Below are 22,724 nucleotides of genomic sequence, written 5' to 3'. Positions count from 1 at the left end.
GGTGAAATGACAGAAGAGCAGAAAACAGATATGCTCAATGAAGGCAATCAAACTTCTGATTGGATTCCCTAAGAAAAAATTCTTCAGGTTTTTGGTGTATATTAATATTTTGTGGTTTGCTTCTAAACTATCTCACTAAACTAAAAAGTGGTTTGCTTTTAAACTATCTCTGTGGGAAAAGAAGTCCTGATGTTCAGTGTTTGCTGATTTCTGTAATGTATAGCTCCCACCATGTCCATTCAAGCTATCAATTATTTAACAGTTTTAGCTCACAAAATTCTAATTTCACAGTTGGCTGTCTTCAGTCAGTGCAAGCCAGCTCAAACATTCCACTCTTGGTATGTATATAACTTGTTCGTATTTATATATGCATGTGATTCTCATTCTACAAAAACTGGAATTTTCTATATATATTCTCATATCCTTCTTTCATTTACCAAGTATGTTAAAAATATTTTATGCTAATAGATGTATTTTAAAACCATTTATTTTAAGGACTGCCTAATTTTTAATGGATATATTATGATATGTAAAATTATTCTATTTTGGGGACCTTTAGAGTATTCTCAGAGTTTTGCTATTACAAATATGCCATGATTCAAATTTATGCAGAATGGTTTCCTTCTAAATGAGATAATATATGAGAAAATATTTGATAAACTAAAAGTGCCATATATAAATGTTAGTTCTTTTTATTATTTATTATTATGTATATGTCCCATTATCTAATTTAAATAGTATACACTTCTGAATGAGGCAGTACTATTTAGCTGTCTTTGCATTCTCCATAGCACTGAGTAAAATGCGTTAGCATTCATCACTCAGTTGAGAATAAAAATGATAATCTGTTTATTGTATCTTCTAATCCTTGTTGTGGTTGGTGGTCCTATAGCAGGGGTGGGGAACCTTTTGTCTGACAAGGGCCATTTGGACATTTATAGGATCATTCATGGGCCAAACAAAATGATCAACTTAAAAATTAACCTGCTATCGATGTATTGAATTTTGAGTCCTGCCTGCAGTTGCCTTGGCAGGGCCAGGCCAAATGATTTCATGGGCCTTTTATGGCCCACAGGCCAGACGTTCCCCACCGCTGTTCTAAGCATGAACTGGCTGGGTCTCATATAGTCCTCAGGTATAGATTTTAACTTTTCCTCAGAGGAAATTTCAGTTGGACCAGCTGGGCTTGGTCTGTTGACAGGAACTTCATTAACATTATTTTCAACTGAACAAACTGGTCCATGCTGTTTTACATGTTTTCATCTAATATCTTAAAATATCTTTGTCCTCACTGGGAAAAATTTAGTAAACAAGCCTGTCTGCCCTTTTCCCTCTTCTTCTCCCTTCCCCCACCTCCAACATACACACACACACACACACACATACACACACAGCTATAGGCCTTCTTTTTCCTAGGAACAAATGAACAAAAGTAACCACAAAATACATCTGCTTTGTACTCGCCAGAAGAGTTCCTACAAGCTTTATTATTTCAAATTATGAATGTATTCTCCTTGCCATAGTTGCCTTGGGTAAGAGTATGAAGTTAACAACATGCAATAAAATAGATGAAGCCGTAAAATCTTCTGGCAGTGTTATAAAAGTACATTTTTGGGGGGATGGAGAGAATTGCTTTAACAATTTTTAAACCTAAGGCCATAAGCACTTTTCTTACTCCTACAAAAAACACAATTTCCCCCAGCATTTTATTAATGTTTTTAAACATACAGGGAAAAAAATGAAAGAACACTACGGTGAGCACCTAAGTGTTAGCTACACAGATTCTACAGTTAATATTTTGTCTCACAATCTGTCCATTTATCAGTCTCTCTATGTGTGTACTTCAAAGTTAATCATAGGAATCTGTATGCTTTCTCTCTTCAGCATTCATATCCGTTACCTGCAGAGGAAATCCCAGCCTTAAAAGTCTGATAGAGATCTCAGTCTTAAAAGTCTGATATTCTCTCAGTCTGGAGAGGTTACTGGTTAAATTTCCTTCCCTAGGACAGGCTTGCAATTCCATAAATCAGACATCCCTGGCAGCCCCCAGCTGTGATTAGCTTTGCCCTGTCAAGGATTATGAAAACACAGAGATAGGTAATATGTCACAGTCTTGCAGTGAAATGCTACCTGTCAAGCTGCCCTGTGCTGAGGTAGGGGGTGGAGTCTCCCCATCACAGCTCTTGCTTTACCAGGGGGTGATTTGAAGCATCTATTGAATGTGGAACATTTGTATATACACTAAATTATCACCATCTTTCATAGTAATATGACAAAGTAGATATTATCTCTGCTTTATCATTGAGGAAAAGAGCTGAGGGTGGGGTAGGTGACTTTCCCAGGGTTACACAGCTAATATGTGTCAAGAAGGGAAATTGAACATTTTTCTATGACTCTGGAGTCTGAACCCCTTCTCATTCTCTAATAGGTTTCCTTGCCTCCGTGGCTTTCAGGGTTACCTCTCAATTTGATCCCCACTCAGTTCACATTGGCCTGCAGGAGTGCCTCAAGAGGACTGTATTCTCAGAATTGGTCTTTAGAGTGGATGATTTAGAGGAGTTGACTGTATTCCAGAGTGGCCAAGTCAAGTTTTGAGAATCAGGTTAGAGAAGCAAGCTGATGGAGAAAAGAAAAAAAAAAAAACCAAAAACCAGAAAATCCTGCCTGTCGCCTGTCTCTAATTATGACTTGCTGATATTTTTTCCAGGTGTTTTGAAGTCTTCTGCATCTACTGTCAGTCCAGTCACAATGAAGAGCCTTATGTCAGCATCACCAAGAAGTGGCAGATCCCCAAGAATGGCCTCTCTGAGGAAATTGAAAAGGAGGTGGGCCAGGCCGAAGGCAAGCTCTTCACCCACCGCTCTGCATTCAGCCGGGCATCAGTGATCCAGGCTTTTCTGGGCTCAGCCCCCCAGCTGACCCTGCAGCTGTATATAAGTGTCTTACAGCAGCATGTCACTGTTGGAAGATGTATGTACCTTTTTAATTTCTTTCCACATTTGGGGGTCCAAATAGGAAGCAAAGCATGCACTGATTTTTGTTTCGTTCATACTTAGATTTAGTCCTGAGTTTGTGTTCTAGTTGTTAAAGCTCAAAATTTAGTGATTTAAAATAATAATGTTTATTTCACTTTTAAATCTGCATTTGGGGCTAGGCATACTGTGGATCAGTAAGCTGGGATGGCTCAGAGATTGGGGGGCTGGAATCCATTGAAGGCACATTCACTTACTTGACTTGTTGCTCATATGTCTCGATGCTGGCTATTGTTGGGGGTTCTTAGATCTTCTCGATTTGATCTCTGTTTGTGGACAAGTGTGATTCAGGAGTTTTACTCCTGAGAGACTAGCTCCAAGTCTAGACAGGACGGAGAATAACTTAGTAGCCTGTGCAAGTTCATACCTCTGTATTTCCAGTGGGGGGTGAAAATGTACACAGGAACACAGCCTTTCTCTGGGGATGGCCGACTGGACTACTAGGAGGTATCTGTGCCTAACCATGCCACCCCCCCCCTAATTTCTTATGTGAGCTCACCAAAAAAAGTGGCTCAGAGCCAAACCATTATATAACAGGGTTGTGGGCAACTAGCCAAACAGGTGGGTCTGTTGGTTACCATGACATCAGTTGCCATAGAGGCATAAAGATAAGAGGGCAAGGGCACAAAGGTGTGGGAACTTGATAAATATCATCTTCACAACAATGTTGGGCTTCTTCACAGTGTGACTGCTTCCAAGGGCAAGTGTCCTAAAAGCAAGAGAGGGCCAAGTGGAGGTTAATCATCTTTTATTTTTAAGATTTATTTATTTATTTATTTGAAAGGCAGAGTTACAGAGAGGCAGAGGCAGAGAGGAAGAGAGAGAGAGGTCTTCCATCTGCTGGCTCATTCCCCAAATGGCCACAATAGCCGGAACTAGGCCTATCCAAAGCCAGGAGCCAGGAGATTCTTCTGGGTCTCCCACATGGGTACAGGGGCCCAAGGACTTGGACCTTCTCTGCTTCTTTCCCAGGCCATAGCAGAGAGCTGAATAGGAAGTAGAGCAGCTGGGACTCGAACAGTGCCGGCACTGCAGGTGGTGGCTTTACCCACTGTGTCACAATGCAGGCCCCACTAATCATCTTTTGTGACCCAGCTTTGGTAGTCATGGGACATCACTTGCTGCCTTCTGTTTTCTGAAGGATTCACATACTTCTGCTGAGGTTCAAGAAAAGGACAGGGAAGTAAATTGATTCTTTCTGGGGAATGACAGAGTTCTGGAAGAGCATGTAGGACCAAAAATACCACTGTGGCCCTTTTTTTAAAGATTTATTTATTTTATTTGAAAGTCAGAGTTACACAGAGAGAAGAGAGAAGTCTTCCATCTGTTGGTTCACTCCCCAGTTGACCGCAATGGCCAGAGCTGTGCCAATCTGAAGCCAGGAGCCAGGAGCTTCTTCTGGGTCTCCCACGTGGGTGCAGGGGCCCAAGGACTTGGGTCATCCTCTACTGCTTTCCCAGGACATAGCAGAGAGCTGGATTGGAAGTAAAGCCGGGTCTCGAACTGGTGCCCATATGGGATGCTGGCGCTTCAGGCCAGGGCATTAACCCGCTGTGCCACAGCGCCGGCCCCAGTGGTGGCCCTTTTTAAAAAATAAAGTATACCAGAATCTGAAAATACAATCGCCAGATGAAAATCTCTTGGGATTTCATCTCTATCTTTCCATGGCAGTTCTAAGCTGGTTTAGATGGTTATAGCCTTTGTGGTAAATGATGGAATCAAGACCAGTTTCCAATCTTCTTGAATATCAATAGGTATATCAAGATTTTTTAAAGATTTATTTTTTATTTATTTGAAAGGCAGGGTTAGAGAGGGAGGGGGGAGATCTTCCATCTGCTGGTTCACTCTCCAAATAGGGCACAAAGGCCAGGGCTGGACCAGGCCAAAGCCAGGAGCCAGGAACCGAATCCAGTTCTCCCACATGGATGGCCCTGGCCCAAGCAATTGTATCATCTTGCACTGTATTCCAAGGCACATTAGCAAGGAGCTGGATCAGAAATGAAGCACCCAGGACTGGAACCCACATACTTCTGAGATGCTGGCATCAAAGGCTGTGGCTTAACCTTTTGAACCATAATGCCAACCCCAAGTATATTAGATTTTAAATGAATACAATTTTCTAAGCTTTGGGCTATTCTCATATCACCAAACGAAGAGCAGATTTTTATTAAGTCAGTTTTCAAAACAAACAAATCAACCTCTATTTGCATTGGGCATATAAGTGAAAAGGCTTCAAATTTTGAAAGGGAAACACCCTTCCACCCGCAATGTTAGTATTGTGGATAAATTAAAAACCAGATATTCTGGTAAGTTTTATAAATCTGAATTTCATTCTTCTTGGTATCACTCTGTGCAGTTTTGTCCTCCTCTTGCCTACCCTGTGGACTGAATGGTAAAATTTTTTTTATTCATGGCAGGTTATAGGATATTTGCATGTTAGAGCTATCTCCCTTATCCAAGTTATCTGAACCTGATTCTTAATATATGAGTCAGGATCTTAAGTAGAGGCCTTGAACTTTGTTGGATTAACATTTATATGAAAATGTCTTCTATGTGTTCTGGTAGACAGTAAGTACTCAATAAATATAGCAGCATCTTTGTTCTCTGTAGACTTTTAACTGAAATGGGTCTTCACCAAGGTGAGTTCTCCGCATACCACTAAACCCTTTTCTAAGTTTATTGTTTTCTCTTTGTGTCCAGGGACACAAAGAGAAGTCAGATATGATGATAGCCTGTGTGATTTTTACAAGTAGATTTAATTTATTTTGTCAAGTTTTTGATAGTGATGACAGTTTTATAGTTGAAAGATTAGCAAACTACAACCCTTGGGCCTAATCTAGGCACTGCCTATTTTTATAAAGAAAGTTTTATTAGAACACAGTTGGACCCTTTCATTTTTGTTTTGGCTGTGGTGATTTCAGGGTGGGGATAGTTGCAGAAGAGATCAGATGGCTCATAAAGCCTAAAATATTTACTTCCTTGCTTCTTATAAGAAACCTTGGCAACCCTTGTCCAAGTTATGCAGACAGTACTCCATTTGGGAAAAAGAAACCTATCTTGTAAAATATCAGTGTCACAAGGGATGTCTGAGATGTAACCTAAGAACTTGGAAAAATATAAGTTCTCAGAGTTAAATGATAAAGCAATTGGATATGTATAGACAGTAGACATGCTCTTGTTAAAAGATAGATAGCTGCCATATAGGAAGGTCTTAAGTAACTCCAATCACTGCCTTAACATTTCTGAAGAAGGAAAGCCCTAACCTGAAGTGGCAAGGCTGTTAGAAATGGAGCATGGTTCAGGGTCTGCCATATGTTTAAGAATGCATTTGGCCAGCGCCGTGGCTCACTTGGCTAATCCTCTGTCTGTGGCGCCAGTACCCCGGGTTCTAGTCCCAGTTGGGGTACCGGATTCTGTCCCGGTTGCTCCTCTTCCAGGCCAGCTCTCTGCTCTGGCCCGGGAGGGCAGTGGAGGATGGCCCAAGTGCTTGGGCCCTGCACCCGCGTGGGAGACCAGGAGGAAGCACCTGGCTCCTGGCTTCAGATCTGCGTAGCTCCGGCCGTAGCGGCCATTTGGGGGGGTGAACCAACGGAAAAAGGAAAACCTTTCTCTCTCTCTCACTGTCTAACTCTATCTGTAGAATAAATAAATTAAAAAAATGATATCTAAGTGGCATAATGTTTAAAATGAGAGTGGGGCAGAGGGAGATGTCAAGAATGGTTCCCAGGTTTCTGTCATGGGATGTTAAGACCATGAACCCTCATTTGTATTAGTAAAATAATCTGGAGAAGGAACAGGTGTAGGATATGTTTTTGCTTTCAGTTTCAGGTTTTGTTTTTTTTTTTTTTTTTGAAAAAAGATGTATTTATTTATTTGAAAGGCAGAGTTACAGTGAGTGGGAGAGGCAGAGAGAATCTTCCATCCACTGGTTCACTCCCCAAATGATGGCAACAGGTGGAGTTGGGCAAGGTTGAAGCCGGGAGCCAGATCTCCTACATGGGTGGCAGGGGCCCAAGCACTTGGGCCATCTTCTGCTGCTTTCCCAGGTGCATTAGCAGGAATCTGGAACAGCCCAGACTTGAACCGTCACCCATCTGGATGCCTGTGCTGCAGACAGCAGCTTCACTCGCTGCACTACAGCATCAGGCCCAAGTTTGATTTTTTTAAAATGAATGTGTTTTGATGATTCTCTTTAACTCATGAGAGAACAAGTAGATGTCAAAACCAACTCAAAAGAAAATCCAAAGAACAGATAACAGATATATTGACCAGGGATGTAATATGTAAACAGAGGTAAAACTGATTTTATTACAGCATGAGAGGGAGATAATTGAACTTCTATTGAATGTGACATGGTGCATGTCTGTCAGTGAAGCATAGCTTACAAAGGGATGTAAATGAGTTCACAGGCAATGCAAGGCTTGAATCAGAGAACCTGTGGTGGAATCCTGAAGACAGGGTAGTCTTTCCATTGAGACACATTTTTAAAAGATTTAAAAGTTTTATTTGTTTGTTTGAAAGGCAGAGAGATCTTCCATCTACTGGTTCACTCCTAAATACCTGGTCTGGGCCGTTCTGAAGCCAAGAGCCCCAAACTTCATCCAGGTATACCACTTGGGAGGTGCAGAGTTCAATAATTTAGCCATCAGCTGCTGCCTTCCCAGGTCCATTAGCAGGGAGCTGGATCATAAGCAGAGTAGTCATGACTTGAACCAGGCATGGGATGCTTGCTTCTCAAGTGGCAACTTTACCTGCTGTGCTCAGTGCCTGTCCTGAAACACTTTCTTGTTTGTTTTTTGCTAGAATGATAAAGTCAAGTAGAAAGTTAGCGTTCCCTCAGAAAGACGGTCTAATCACTAGGGTGACCAGGCTAACATGATGGGTATTTCTAGTCTCAGGCTTGGTTAGGACCCAGTGGACAGCAATGACATTTCTAAATATAGGTTGTCACAAAGGCAATTCCCTGACCAACAAGTGGCTGGAACACAGGGACATAGAGTGTGGGAATAAGTGCTGGTATCTTGAGAGGCCCAGGCCAGCAATACAATCAGTTGAGCCAACTGGAGCAAAACCCAGTAACCATTGTGCCTCAGAAAAATGCAGTCACAACTCTACAGCCATTGGAAGCCAACCTTTGCCCGCTCTGCAAGAGCCCAAATACAGTTCCGCAGAGCCATGTGAACAACTTCTTTCCAAAAGGGGCACTATGTCTGGTGTCTGAGCTCATCACACCTATTTTCCTGTTTAGTGTTCTCGAGCCCCTGATGACCAACATCCTTGAGCTGGTAGACAAAGAGGCCCACAAGAACGGCAAGGTGTGAATCACCCCAGGTCACCTGGAGAAGGCAGGGGAAGACAACCAGCAGCTCAGCTGCATTTTCAGGCATAACACCAACTCTCAGGTTGTTGAAGTGTCCCAACCTAAGTAGAATCAGTGATACCTGTGTTTGAGAGCCTCACTGGACCTCACCACTGCCTTGTTCAGCCCCCCAAACTCCCATAGATACAGGAGCCTATGCTGTTCCCATCATCCAGTGTTATTAGTGTTTAATCAATGCCAGTGATCTTGAATCCTCTCGTTTTCTGTCATTGTGAGTTGGAGGTATTTACAAGACATCCAGTGTAGTGATCCCGTAGAGACCTGGATCCGTGGAAGGGTGGCCAGTGTGGCGTGTTTGAATCAGGTATTTTAGAGGAACAGTTTCTAATGACAGAGGTGGGGAATTGGGGGGAGGAGCTGGACATAGTATAAAACAGGGATTTTTCCCATTGTCTCCGAGTGAGGAAGGCCTTGGCTGGCCTTAGAACTCTCAGTATGATGCGGGTAACTGGAGTGGAGCTGGAGATCATGATGAGGTGTGAAAAGCACATTTGTTCTTTTAAATCTTTAGTTTTTTATTGAAAAGGCAGAGAGAGAAATCATGTATCCATTGATTCACTCCTCAAATGCCCATAACACTAGGACTGGTGTCAGGCTGATTCCAGGAGCCGGGTAGAAACCAGCTCTCCCACATGGGTGGCAGGAACCCAACTCTTTGGTCCATCACTTGCTCCCTCCCAGAATGAACATTAGCAGGAAGCTAGAATCAAGATGGATGGAAGGGGGAGGGGGCAGTGTTGTGATGCAGCCAGTTTAGCCACTGCTTGCAACACTGGCATCCCATATCTGACTACTGGTTTAAGTCCCAGTTGCTCTGTTTCTGATCCAGCTTCCTGCTTATGAGCCTGAGAAAGCAGCAGAACATGATCCAAATACTTGGGTCCCTGCCACCCACGTGGGAGACCTATATGGAACTCTGGGTTCTTGCCCTTGGCCTGAACCAGCCCCACTGTTATGGTAACTGAAGATTCTCTCTCTCTCTCTCTCCCTCTCCCCCTCTCCCTCTCCCTCTCCCTCTCCCTCCCCCTCCCCCTCCCCCTCCCCCTCTCCCTCTCCCTCTCCCTCTCCCTCTCCCTCTCCCTCTCTCTCTCCCTCTCCCTCCCTCTCTACTTCTCTTTTTCTGTCACTCTGCCTTTCGAATAAATAAAATAAATCTTTTTTAAAAGGGAGTGGAGCTAAGACTTAAATACAGACACTCCATTGTGGGATATGGACTTCCCATGGGCAGCTAAACAATCACCCCCACAGAAGGCTTTATTCATGATAGGGAAGATGGAAAGTAAGAAGGCAGTGACAAGAGATATGGAGTGGACAGGGTGGCACACTGGTTGGCATGGACTTAATGAGATGGGTTTTACATGAATATTGAGGAGTGATAGGGAGATCATGAAGAAATATACCAAAAAGGAATTATGGTCAGCTTGATTTGTTTATTATTTATTTATACCCTACCTCATTCCAAAAAAATAATTTGAGGCGAGGATTAGTAGCTAGTGCTGTGATACTTTGTGGAATATATCCTTCTGTCCTCTTGTAAACATTGGTAGATTAAATAGTGATCGTATATAAAAGCTGTGATATGGCCTAATACAGGTGTTTACATTAGTTCTTAATGGTTATTAATTACTAATGAATGGACAATTCATGTCATCAACAGATAAAATGCATAACTAATAATCATATATTTGATAGAGCAACAAAGAGTTACCAGTAGCCAAACATGTTTTGAGAGATATAAGAATAACCTGTGTAATTCTGTGCCAAGTGATAGACTGAAAAGCACATCTAATACTTTCAAAAATTTAATGCCCTATATAAAAAGATGTCTCAAGGAGTGCAGCAATCTGGCCCCTTACCCATGAGTGTTCACATTTGAGGTTTTCACTGATCCTTGGGTCCTCTAGGGCCACCCCCTGTTGCCTGCTGGCCTTTCATACAGGGCTAGTCTGAGGCTGCCTTGTCAGTTCTCACAACAGTCAGAAGACTTGAGTTCCAGATCCCAGTTCAACTTCTGGCCATGTGGTCTCAGGCCTTTATCTCTTCCTTTTGAGCAGGTTTCCTCATGTGTAAATGGGGTAATACAGGGCCCTCCATCTTTGGATTTCGTAAGTTGTCACCTCCACTTAGTTGATCCAAGGGTGGTGCTAGAATTGCCCCCTCTACTCTCTGAAGTGAAGCGTCTTTATATCTAGGACATGGGATTCTCATATTTCAGTGACCTTCAGTTGAAAGTGAGTGCCTCTGGGATGGGTAATGGCAGGAAAGTCATCATTATGCTCAGATCTTGACATGTTGGTTAAATAGCTATCTGATGTTGAAAATTGTTCAATTGTGGTTTGTAACTCTGGCTTGCTGTAGCACAGAACATAGACCCCTGCATACTGTACTGAGTACACATCTGAAGAACTAATTCAAAGTACAGGAAGCCATAGTAGGTAGTGTAAACCATGTTGGAGTAGCAGTTCTTTGTGGTCAACTGGTCACCTTATAGTCCATGCAGTATTCTACACCTGTGGTCATTGTGATTCTCATAAGAAGCCAGGCTTCCTGGGCTGTTTCTGGTGTTTGAAGTGAAGTTTAGAGGTTCAGCTTAAATGATCCCCTGTGGACAAGCCCTCTGCATGGGTGGCTCAGCAGCAGATAGGCACTATACCCGCTGTGCTCACCTGTGCTTGTGCATTTCACAGCAATATGGGGCATCAACCATAGAGCGGCACTCTAGTCCAGCTTCCTGCCAGCTCCCCTTCAACACGTGCAAGGAATCCTACCCTCAGGGGAGAATGGAAGCAGAGTGAGGATCATTGCCATTGGGAAGGCATTAATGCATCCGAATTTAACCCCCTTGTGCATCTAAAATGCAGGAAGGGGGATGGTGAGGAAGGATTCTCTCTAGCCTGAGTCATGTAGAAAGAGCATCATTGGTGGACAGGACCCTGTTGGCAGAGGGAAACTGAAAACCCAAGGCAGCAACAGCAGAAGCTGAAGAGAATGAGGCAGCCAGATAGGTCTGCAATCACAAGCTATGTCAAGATGGGACAGGGGCCAACGCAGGTCAACAGGGCAGTAAACATGTGGCAGAAGAGATGAGCCCAAGGATCGAGCCTGAGGGTAAGTTGGAGGTTAAAGGTAACTGGAAAATTGGGTAAACATGAGGCCTATTAACCAGCGTGACCTCCCTCTGAGGGCATCCCTCAGGAACAGAAGCATTTCAAAGATCCAGGTCCCCTGTTCCCTGTATGTGACAGATCCTGCAAGATGTGGCCGGAGGGAGATTGCTTGACTCTTTAGAAAGGAACTTGGGAGCCTGAAATAGGGTTATAGAAAAAGGGATCCTTTACCAACTTCAAATAAGTTATTTGAAGGACTAATTGCCAAATGGCAACTTGTGACCAAGTCTGGATAACGTATGGGTTTGCTATTGTTACACAGACATCTTCGATCAGTATTAGAAAGCTGCAGACATTTACAAATCAAAGACTTTTTACCTGAAAGTGTTGATTTCTGAATTTTTCTTAAGAAACCAACATGGATGTATACATGATTACAATTGCATAGAAATAGATAGATGCTGCCCTAATAAGACTAGGTCTCTTGTTTGCTGCAGTCCTCAGTCTTCCCCATTCAGTCCCATATCAGACCCACTTCACTAATTTATAGTAACTTGCCACTATATATACTTGAGTTTGTTACTTCCACCATAAATTAATTGTATTCACAGGAATCTTTTTATTTAATGAATTAGTATGGCACAGTGATTTTAAAACTATCTTTGGCATAGGGCAAGCATTAGAAACTTTTCTTGTTTCGGTTCATTGGGAACTGATATGTGGTCCTCCTTCACAAAACTAGTATGCAGCTTATATTTGATTTATCACTTGAGTTCAACTACACTGGGCCTGGTACATACTATGTTCAGCAAGACACGGCCACTCAAATATCATGGCAAAGTCAGATTGCTATATGGATTCCTAAACAACAACTCGCAGTTTCCATATTTATTGAAGCTGACCAGTAGAAACAGTGCATTTACCAGTACTAGTCCACTGCTCAGTTTGAATAGATTAGGAGAATGAATTTGTTTTATTATTTTACCAGTTTGATTTTCAATTTCATGAAAGGCAGTAAACAAGACCTGCGTTTGGTATCATTTTAGTAGTTCTTCAGACTCCTGCACAGAAATGGAAAGATTCATTTATTTGTGCATTATGGATTTTAGAATAACATTGGGGAGAAAGATCTCTACATTTCCATTAAAATAAAATCTATGAAAGGAAACCAGTTAGCAGCAGGGAGTCAGGTTAGATAACTGCAGTTGTTAAATACTGGATGCTAGAATGTATGGTGAAAGGAATTCACCAACTCAGGTGTAGAGTGGTGTCTTCATGACATAAAGGGACAAAAGAAGAAAGGAGAAGGAGGAGAACCAGGTTTCCATCTTCCATAGTGTGATTTAATTAGGGGCCCTTCAGCTTCTGTGACTGCAAAATGAGGGTATTAGAAACATCTTGGGGCCAGCACTGTGGCAGAGGGTAAAGCTGCCACTTGCAGTGCCAGCATCCCCTGTGGGCACCCGTTCAAGTCCCAGCTGCTCCACTTCCTATCCAGCTCTCTGCTATGGCCTGGGAAAGCAGTAGATGATGGTCCAAGTCCTTGGACCCTGTACCCTTGTTGGAGACCCAGAAGAAGCTCCTGGCTCCTGGCTTCGGATGGGCACAGCTTCAGCCATTGCAGCCATTTGGGGGGTGAACCAGTGGCTGGAAGACTTCTCTTTCTTTGCTTCTGCCTCTGCCTCTCTGTAACTGCCTTTCAAATAATAAATAAATCTTTTTTTAAAAAAAGAAACATTATCTTAAAAACCTGCTTAAGCTGTACAATTGCCTATGATCTTTTCCTAAGAAAAAAATCTTCACAGAAAGTGGGCAAATCAGATAAAAGGAGCAGGATTTTTTTTTTATTGTTTTTCATTTTATAGCTGAGGCCATGAGGCCCAAAGGCCCAGAGATGGTACATCAGCTCTAGCATGGTCACATGGACATTTGTATTTTTAATTTTTTAAATATTTATTTCATTTTATTTGAATGACAGACAAAAAAGAGCAACAAAGATCTTCCATCTGCTGGTTCATTCTCCAAATGCCCACAACAGCCAGAGTTGGTCAGTCTCAAGCCGGGAACCTGGACCTCAATCATGGTCTCCCAAATGGGTAGCAGGGACCCAAGCATTTCAGCCGGAACCTACTGCCTTCCAGGTGCACATTAACAAGAAGCTGTTTTGGCAGTAGAAGCTGGGACTTGAAAGCAAGCACTCCAATATGGGATGCAGGTCTCCCAAACAGTATCTTAACCACTGTTTCAAATGCCTACTCTAGACATCTGCATTTTAATAGAGCTCCATAGAAAAGTTTAAAGTGTACCCTTAATTGAAAAGTCCTAATGGAAGATGCTTAATACATTTTTAAAATTTTATTTATTTATTTTGAATGTCAGAGCTTTAGAGAGAGAGAGAGAGAGAGAGAATATCTTCTATACACTGAGCCAGACTGAAGCCAGGATCCAGGAGCTTCATCTGTTCCCCTACATGGGTAGCAGTGCCCAAACACTTGGGCCATCTTCTGCTGTTTTTCCCAGGCCTTTAACAGGGAGCTGGATCAGAAATGGAGCAGCTGCGAAAAAACCGGCATCCATATGGAATTCCAGCATCGCAGGTGGTGACTTTACTGGCTTTGTCACAATGCCAGCCCTGATGTTTAATAAAATTGTGGTCAAATTTTTTTTTTTAGAAATTTCCTGAAATAATGGCTGTTAACCCTATTTCTGTTGCCTAATATCAAAAGTATTAGGATTATGATAATTGGAAATAGAAAATAACAATGAAAGCCCTGACAAATCCCTAGTAACAACATACAGCCTAGAACTTTTGAAATACAGTCACCCCTGGGGATCCTTGGAGGATTGCTTTCAGGACCCCTGCAGATAAACTCTGTGGATGTTCCTTTCATATGTCAAAGTACTTCTGTGTAACCTGCACGTATCCTCTCATATACTTTAAATCATCCCTAGATTACTTATAATAACTAATGAAATGTAAATTCTATGTAAATAATTGCTATGCTATATTGTTAGGGAAGCAAGAAAAAACAAGTATGTACATGTACATGTACTTCATTTTTGAAGATTTTTGATCTGCAAGGCTGATCGAATTGATGCTAATAATATTTTCCTATTCAAATTTAATCTGAAGTCTGAGCATCTCTTTTGATTAGACATTTTCTCATGCAACTCATCAGTGCTAGCATAGCAAATAAAGTTTTTTTTCTAACATATTTCTTTCTACAAGGTGAAAGAGCAATTTTTTTAAAAAAATATTCTGAGGACTCTCTAGGTAAGCTCAGTGCCAGTTTTAAGTGCAAAATATATTGGGAAGTTTTATTTCATTTCAGTTTTCATTTTGGATTTGATTTCAGAAGCAAAATTGAAAAATTACCAGTAACTTTGAGAACTAAGATAGGATCACAGGTACCATAGTATAGTACCTAAATGGTTATGGCTTGGCTGTCCATTAATTAAAGTGATGTTACAATATTATATAAACATGCAGAAATTGTGTTTCTTTTATTTTAAAGAGAGTAATCAAGGGCATGATAAAGTCAGAACAAAGTGGCTGTGGTAAGAAATAGAGTATCTGTCATTTGAGCAGATTACATAAAGTGGGGTGGGAGGCTAAAAAGGACTCCCAAAGATATTCAGGTTCTAATCCCTGGAAACTGTGAATGTCATTTTCTATGGCAAAAGGGATTTTTCAGATGAGGAGCCATTTGGATATTTATAATTGTGGCATATAAAATTATCAATCTAAAAATTGGTCTGCTATAGATTTATTGAATTTCAAGTCCCGCCTGCAGTTACCTTTGCAGGACCAGATGAAATGATTTCACAGGCCTTCTATGGCTTGTGGGCTGGATATTCACCACCGCTGCGAACCTTTGGAGGGAGCATAGTCTATTGACAACTTGCTTTTAGGCCAATGATACTAATTTCAGACTTACCTCCAGGGGCGTTAAAAGAATAAAAGATACAAATTTGTGGTAATTTGTTCCATCAGTTATAAGAAACTAATGCAGGCCAACAGTATTCTTTTACCACCTCTTATCAAGAACAGATGTAAGCCCTATAGACTGTCATTTTCACAGTAAGAAAACTATAAAATGTTTGATTCTAAAAGACCCACACTCTTCTGTGACAGTCTTACAAATAAACCCATCAAAATTGTGCCAGACATGACAAAATTTTATGGCAAATTATGTTTCTTTTCAGATTTTCTCTTTTGTAAACCCCTTCAGCTTACTTTATTCATCCAGGTGTCATCCCTTGACTTTTAAAAAAGTATGATCTTGAGATTCCTAGTAGAGTCTTATTCACTTACATTAATTATAACTTTTAAGCAGTCACAGTTGAGAAAGAAAACTAGGGGATAAATAATTGAGAATTTCTGCCATTTTAGCAGACTAGCAGATCTCATGAATACACCTAACCCAGTTTTATTTAATCATATACATCCCTTATTCAGTTTTTTAATATGATAGAAATGAACATATTCATTTATAGACACAAAGATGGAGTCTCTTTGTAGCTTATACAAATAAGAAACAAAGTATGTTGACTAAAACTGTGTTAATGAATCAATGTTTCAGTATTCTATATTACTTACAAATAACAGAGAAAACCATTGAATGTCTTAGATCTTCAGTACTTAAAGATTTTGTAAATGCTCTTCCCATTGATAAACTCCATTACTGTAAGGATATAACTTTATCAGGACAATGATTCAATTTGGTTTAACATAAATTTACATTTTAAAAGGAGTAATTCTAACTAATTTGATCAGAAAATTGTATAGACGTTTATAAGAAAAAACCTAGAAAAGCATAAACATGTGTTTCCATTATATATTAATACCAATAAATCAAAGACATACTTGTTTACATTAAACTTAAACTCTTAAACTATTACTGTTTACCAAATTTATATAAATTATATAAATATAAATAATTAAAATAGTTTTGAGTTGTTTATAGGAGAATATGGATTTTTAAATTACCACATTTTAAGTATCAGTACTTTAATTTCCCTACTTTAGGAATTTAAAAATTATTTGAGGAGAGAATGTGTAGTAGAATCAGAAACAGACAGTGAGCTCTCATCCACTGGTTCACTCCATAATGTCCACAATGGCCAAGGCTGGACTGGGTCAAAGCCAGGAGCTGGGAACTCAATCCAGTTCTCCCCCATGGGTCGTAGGGACCCAACAACTTGAAACATCACATGCTGTTTCCCAGGATGTGCAGCAACAGGAACCCAGACATTCTGATCTGGGATGTGAGTGTCCCAACCAGTGTCTTAACTGCTAGGCCAAATGCCTGCTCGTTGAGAAATTTTAGTTATATTCAATTTATATGAACAATAGTTTGTGTAGATCTACCAATCAGAAGAGAGCTCCTTTAATTTAACCGATTTAGAATCTAGTATATCAGTTCCATCCAGAAGTAGGAAAACATCACACACACACACACACACACACAATTGGAGGTGAAGCTATTACTGCAGTACATACATTTATTCTTATAGACACAGATAAATAGAATTTATAGCTTTAATTCTATGATTTCAGTTATGGGCCAGAAGCCAATATGAAATTAGAAAATTTTTCCAGTCCAGATTTCAAATGGCTATACTCCTCCCAATACATGCTGGTGAGGAAGTGGGGGAAAGATACCCTAATCAACTGTTGGTGGGAATGTAAACTGGTACAGCCACTGTGGAAGACAGTATGGGGATACCTCAGAAAGCTGAAAATAAACCTACCATATGACCCAGAAATCCCACTCCTGGGAATTTGCCAAGAGAAGTGAAATCAGCATATGAAAGAGTTCTCTGTTCCCTCATGTTTATTGCAGCTCAATTCACAATAGCTAAGATATAGTGTCAACCCAGATGTCAATCAACTGATGACTGGATAAAGAAATTATGGCATATATACACTATGGAATACTACTCAGTAATTAAAAAAAATAAAATCCTGTCTTTTGCAATAAACTAGATACAACTGAAAACCATTATACTTATACTTAGTGAAATAAGCCAGTCTCAAAAAGACAAATATCATATGTTTTCCTTGATCTGTGGTAACTAATAGAGTATCTAAAATGTAATGTACAGGAGTGAAATTGACATTTTGAGATTCCATAACTGTTTACAGCTCTCATCTCTACTGTTGAGGAATAGTGTTTTTTTTTTCCCCTCATACTATTTGTTGAACTCTTTACTTACCTTAGGACTAAACTTATGAGTATAAAGTAACTGAAAATAGATAATTGTAAAAATTAAGAGTGGGAATAGGAGAGAGAGGAGGAAGAAGTATGGGATCATGGGCAGGAGAGAGAGTATGGTGGGAAGAATCACTATGTTCCTAAATCTGTATATATAAAATGCATGAAATTTATATACCTTAAAAAGTTTTTAAAAGAGAAAACTATGAAGTAGAAATAAAGTTAAAAAATATGCAGAATTCTTAATTGGTTTGAACTGAAAAAAAAAAAAAGAAATAACAACCAAAATAAAAAGACTGGCAAACCAGATTCTCTGTTGCTTCACATCCAGTGGAGACTAGATTTCTATAAACTGTCAGTACATTTAGAGAGATCTCCAGATGCTCAGACCCTAAAATCAGACTCCCAAGCAATTCTTCCAACAATAGGAAAACTTAATGGCCACAAATTAACCAAACCAAACCTAAACACAAAATTGGTAGAGAGACAATTCAAAATCGGAAAACAAGAACATCGGTAAAGTTCAAGTAGTGCTCTGGATTCACTTACGAGAGCCAAGAAAAGACATGATTGGGTTTTGATTGCACATAAGTTGTGCTTCTCTGTTAACAATGTTTACCTGGATCTGACGGGTAAATCTGTAGGGCATCTCATCCTCACATTCAAAGTGTTTAAAAGATATTTTCGAGATGAGCATTTGGTACAGTGGTTAAGACACCACTTGGGATGCCTTCATCTCATATCAGAGTGAGTGCCTGGCTTTAGTCTCATCTCCTTTGCTTCCAATTTGGCTTCCTGCTAGTGCACACCCTGGGAGGCAACAGGTGATGGCTCAGGCACTTGAGTCACTGCCACCCATGTGGGAGACCTGGATGCAGTTTTGGATTCCTGGCTTCAGCCTGGACCAGCCCTGGCTGTTGTGGGATTTGGGAAGTGAACCAGGGGACAGAAGATTCTCTTTCTCTCTCTCTCTCCCTCTCCCCCCCACCTTTGCCTTTCAAATCATATGAAAGTAAGTAAATAAATACTTTTTAAAAAGATTTTTCAAAAAGAAAATGGTATTGCTCATAACATATATGAACCTATGTTATTTATTCATAAAGTTTTGGATAGATGTTACAGACAGTTCAGAGGACAATAGACAAAATAATCTTTATTAGGATTATGGAAACAAGTATTTAATTGCAAATGGAACTTGTTTTATTACATCTTGAGTAGGAAGGCAGTTGGACCTCAGCTGGAAAGTGCATTTTGCATGTGTATCAGTGACTTGACAGACAACCTGCTTCCTAGAGCTAGCAAGCAAAGAAGGCCTCCAGCCTTCCACAGCAGTTGCATCACCCCACAACATGTGCAGATGGCAGTGCATAGCCCTGAGTGCCACCACTTTATGGATGGGAGTCAGTCTAATTGATGACTTACTTATCCCAAGTTCCAGAAAAATTGCTGATTGCTGAGTTCCAGAGCCGGATGGGAGCTCTCAGCCTCATCAAGAAATCACAGTTGAATAAGCTCTATGCTGCTGCCATCAGCAAATACTGTCAGTTTAAATCCATGAGTGTGATCCTGAATGCTCTCAGTTTCTTTCATTTTTTAGTTGCAGGTATCTATAGGACATCTAAGGGGAATGTACTATAGGGATTTTGAAGATTTAATGTGGAAGCAGGAATAGATGTGTAGCCTGGTGAGCTAAATTTGAGGCTGAGTCAGGCACCTGGAGACTCAGCACATCCATGCAGCTGTGGTGAAGGGTTCTGTGCACATTGCCAATATCCCACTTTAAGCGTGTGTCCCAACACACACTGGGCATTCCTCTTCCTCTGTGCTTCAGGAAATTTAGTTTAAGTACTAATGAGAAGTGTGGAGAAGCTAATATCCATGGGGTCACCCCCAAACTAAAGGAAATGGTAGTCAATGGATAAACTCTCAACCTCTCTGTCCTTTCAATGAGTAATCTGTAGATCCCCTGCAAATCCTCTGCATTTTCCCAGTGGGAATGAACTCCATTTGCCACAGCAGAAACCAGCTTAATAATGTAATTTTGATTAGCCTTGCTTTCTTCCTTCTGTCACTACCCCACACTCCTTCACATTCTGCTTCCTGGGCTTACCACCCAAATGAATCACCTGCGCTCAGATGCTTGTCTTGGACTGTGCTGTTTGAGAGTAGTCATCTGAATAGAGATAATAATTCTGAGCCACGGAAGGCTAGGCATAGGTTCATCCAGGGACAAGTTCTTTCTGATGGAGGCTATGAAAGAATGGGGGGGGGGCATAAGTATGTTTCAGTGTTGTGCAAGGGAGTGGATGAACTTTTGCACCAAGGATTCTTAGCTGAATGGGAGGCAGGTAGAGGGTTTATTTGATTGGTGGGCTTGATAAGAATAATTTGAAAACAAAAATAGTTGCAATGGTTCTTAGGCAAGCAAGTTTGAAGGATAGAAGGTGGTGGTCAGCATAGGATATTTTGAATTAGTGATTGTCCCTTGGGTATGTAGAATAACACCCTTAATAACGCATATTCCCACAGTTTGATTTCTGCTATATCTGGGGGAAGGCTGAATAGACTAGGTTTCATGGGTCTAATTTTATAATACCCTTCTTTGAACCTTGAAAACCTGACATAATCACATTTTATTTAATCAGATCATTTCCCAGAGATCCACCTTGGCCAGACACATTGGCTAGCTTCTGAAAGCACCTTATTTAATTTGTTACCTGTTTCCAGGACCAAATGCATGTTATGAACTAATCTGAAGATAACAACTTTAATTCATGCATTCTTAAGTTATACAAGAGGATTGAAGAATGGCTTTTTGTGTTTGTGTGTGGTGCTTTACATGATGTGAGCTTATAAATTTTTGCCAAAAACATCATTTCAGTTTTTGCACATCTGTACTCACACACACTCGTGCATACATGTACACACACATCTAAATATGAAAGTTCAAAAAGTAGGAAAGGAAATATTCTGAAATATCAGTTGGTTGTTGTCTTGAGATAGAGGGTGGATGATTTTTTTTTCTTCATTCCATTTTTCTGTTTTTTTTTTCATACTTCCGCAGTGAGGTAAGTTTTTGTTGGGATCATTGAGCTACTGGAGGTGACCAAAGGTCTTTGTCTTACTCACCTGTGCATGCCCATTCCTGATATGTGTGGATGCTCAATCTATGATCAGTGCATGGTGAAAAAGCGAAAACTGTTTCTGTGAGTTAGGCAGGGCAGTTATATTAATTTGATTTTCACAAATGAAAAAGCTGATAGTATCATTTATGTTATTTTAGTTTCAGTTGAGAGAAGCCCGCCCCTCCCCCCCAAAAAAGCCAGCTTAAAATTTTAAAGAATATAATACAAGTTGAGCAGACTTAGTCTGAAAATCTGAAATCATAAATGCTTTGAAATTTGAAATTTAAAAGTTTTGGATTTGGAACATTTTGAATTTCAAATTTTTGGATTTTGCTGAACTACTTTCAGATTTAGAGCATATTGAATATGGGGGTTAAGAATTCTTGATCAGTAAAGTATATACAGATATTCAAAAATCTGAAAAACTGAGGAATCTGAAACACAACTGTCGTCAAGCAGTTTAGACAGGGAATACTCACTCTATACCTGATATAATAAATTCAAAGGCAGAGTGATCCCATGGTTGACTATAGGAACAAAGGTGTCATTAGGATCCAGGTGCTTGTTATCATTTTGTCTTTCTTTTTTGACTTGTTAGTAGAGTCTCCCATGATGATTGCAAGAGGGTCATATAGCGATTATATATTTTTATGAGGGTACTTTATATTTGTGGGAAATAGAAATAAAAGATAAGTTTGTTTTGGTGCAAAGAAATTTTGAAATCTATGCACAGTTTTTTCATAATGTGCATTTCCTATGAGCTTTTTGAGAACACTCCTGTGCTTGGATTTCAAATTTATTTGCACCAAGCAAACTTACCTTTTAATTACACTTTCCATGAACTTTTGGAAGGAATATCATGTACATAAACCACCACAAATCTTAGGGACTTAAAAGTAACAACAGTCATTTCTTTTGTCCCTGATTTTGCCATTTGGGCAAGTAACAGCAGGGTCAACTCATCTCTGCTCCATGTGGCATCAAGCTGCAGCATCTTCACTAGGGACTGGCGATTTGGTGTTGCTTCATTGTGATTGCTTAGCTGGGGCTGAGGGCTGGAGGGCTTCGTTCTTTTCCATGTAGACTTCCCCTTGACTTTCTCATACTATAGCAGCTATATTTAAGAATGTTGGTTTCAAGAGACATGAATTGGAAGTTTCTGTTTCCTAATACATTGACCTTGAAGCAGCAAAGTCATTTTTGACATATTCTATTATTTAAGGAATCACATGATCTCAGATTCAAGAACAGAAGACAGACCATACTTCTTGTTGGGAGGAATATCAAAGAATTCCAGGGTTCACATTTTAAAACATCTCCAGATTGTTTCACATATAGACAATACATATAGGCACCAAGTCAGCAATACGAGAGAGGTTTCTTTCTTTGTACTTTGTGCAGAAATGCCTTGTCACTTGACAGAATTCTATTCAAGTTTCATGGGTCAGAATTGAGTCATAAACCCACGCCAAACCAGTCCTTAGCCATAGGAGTGGAAAGTAGAGGTACATATATCTTTGAGGTATATAGATACCTTTGACACCACAGAGCAGCTGGACAGAGCCTGGAATGAATAGACCAACTTCATCGACTTGACTCAATGTTCATACCATACAAGTAGTGTCATCTTTATATTTGTTTGTGGCACAAAAAAAGTTAGTAGACTGGTCTATACTAATCTTGGTTTACTCCAGCAGCCAAACATGGGATCATTCCAAATTCTGGGAGGGTAAATGTCATCTAATCAAATTACAGTTTGGCCTATAAGGAAGAAGGAAAGAAGGATACTGATTAAGGGGGGAGGCCCTAATAGTTGCCACATTGAGGACCAGGAAGTGTAAGGACCCAGAGGCAAAACCAAG

General features: G+C 40.3%; 1 protein-coding gene across 1 annotated transcript in view; it reads left to right on the top strand.

The window, feature by feature from the left end:
* The window catches only part of XK (X-linked Kx blood group antigen, Kell and VPS13A binding protein), a 53,246-nt gene that overhangs the window by 4,364 nt on the left and 26,158 nt on the right, over positions 1 to 22,724 (top strand). Inside the window, exon 2 of the mRNA XM_062183827.1 lies at positions 2,708 to 2,970. Coding sequence (XP_062039811.1) covers positions 2,708 to 2,970 — 263 coding nt within the window. The remainder of the gene's footprint in view (positions 1 to 2,707; positions 2,971 to 22,724) is intronic.

Source organism: Lepus europaeus, chromosome X (assembly GCF_033115175.1).
Source record: "Lepus europaeus isolate LE1 chromosome X, mLepTim1.pri, whole genome shotgun sequence".
Taxonomy (NCBI): domain Eukaryota; kingdom Metazoa; phylum Chordata; class Mammalia; order Lagomorpha; family Leporidae; genus Lepus; species Lepus europaeus.
The sequence above is the reverse complement of the archived record's forward strand: the minus strand, read 5'-3'. Positions and strand labels throughout refer to the sequence as shown.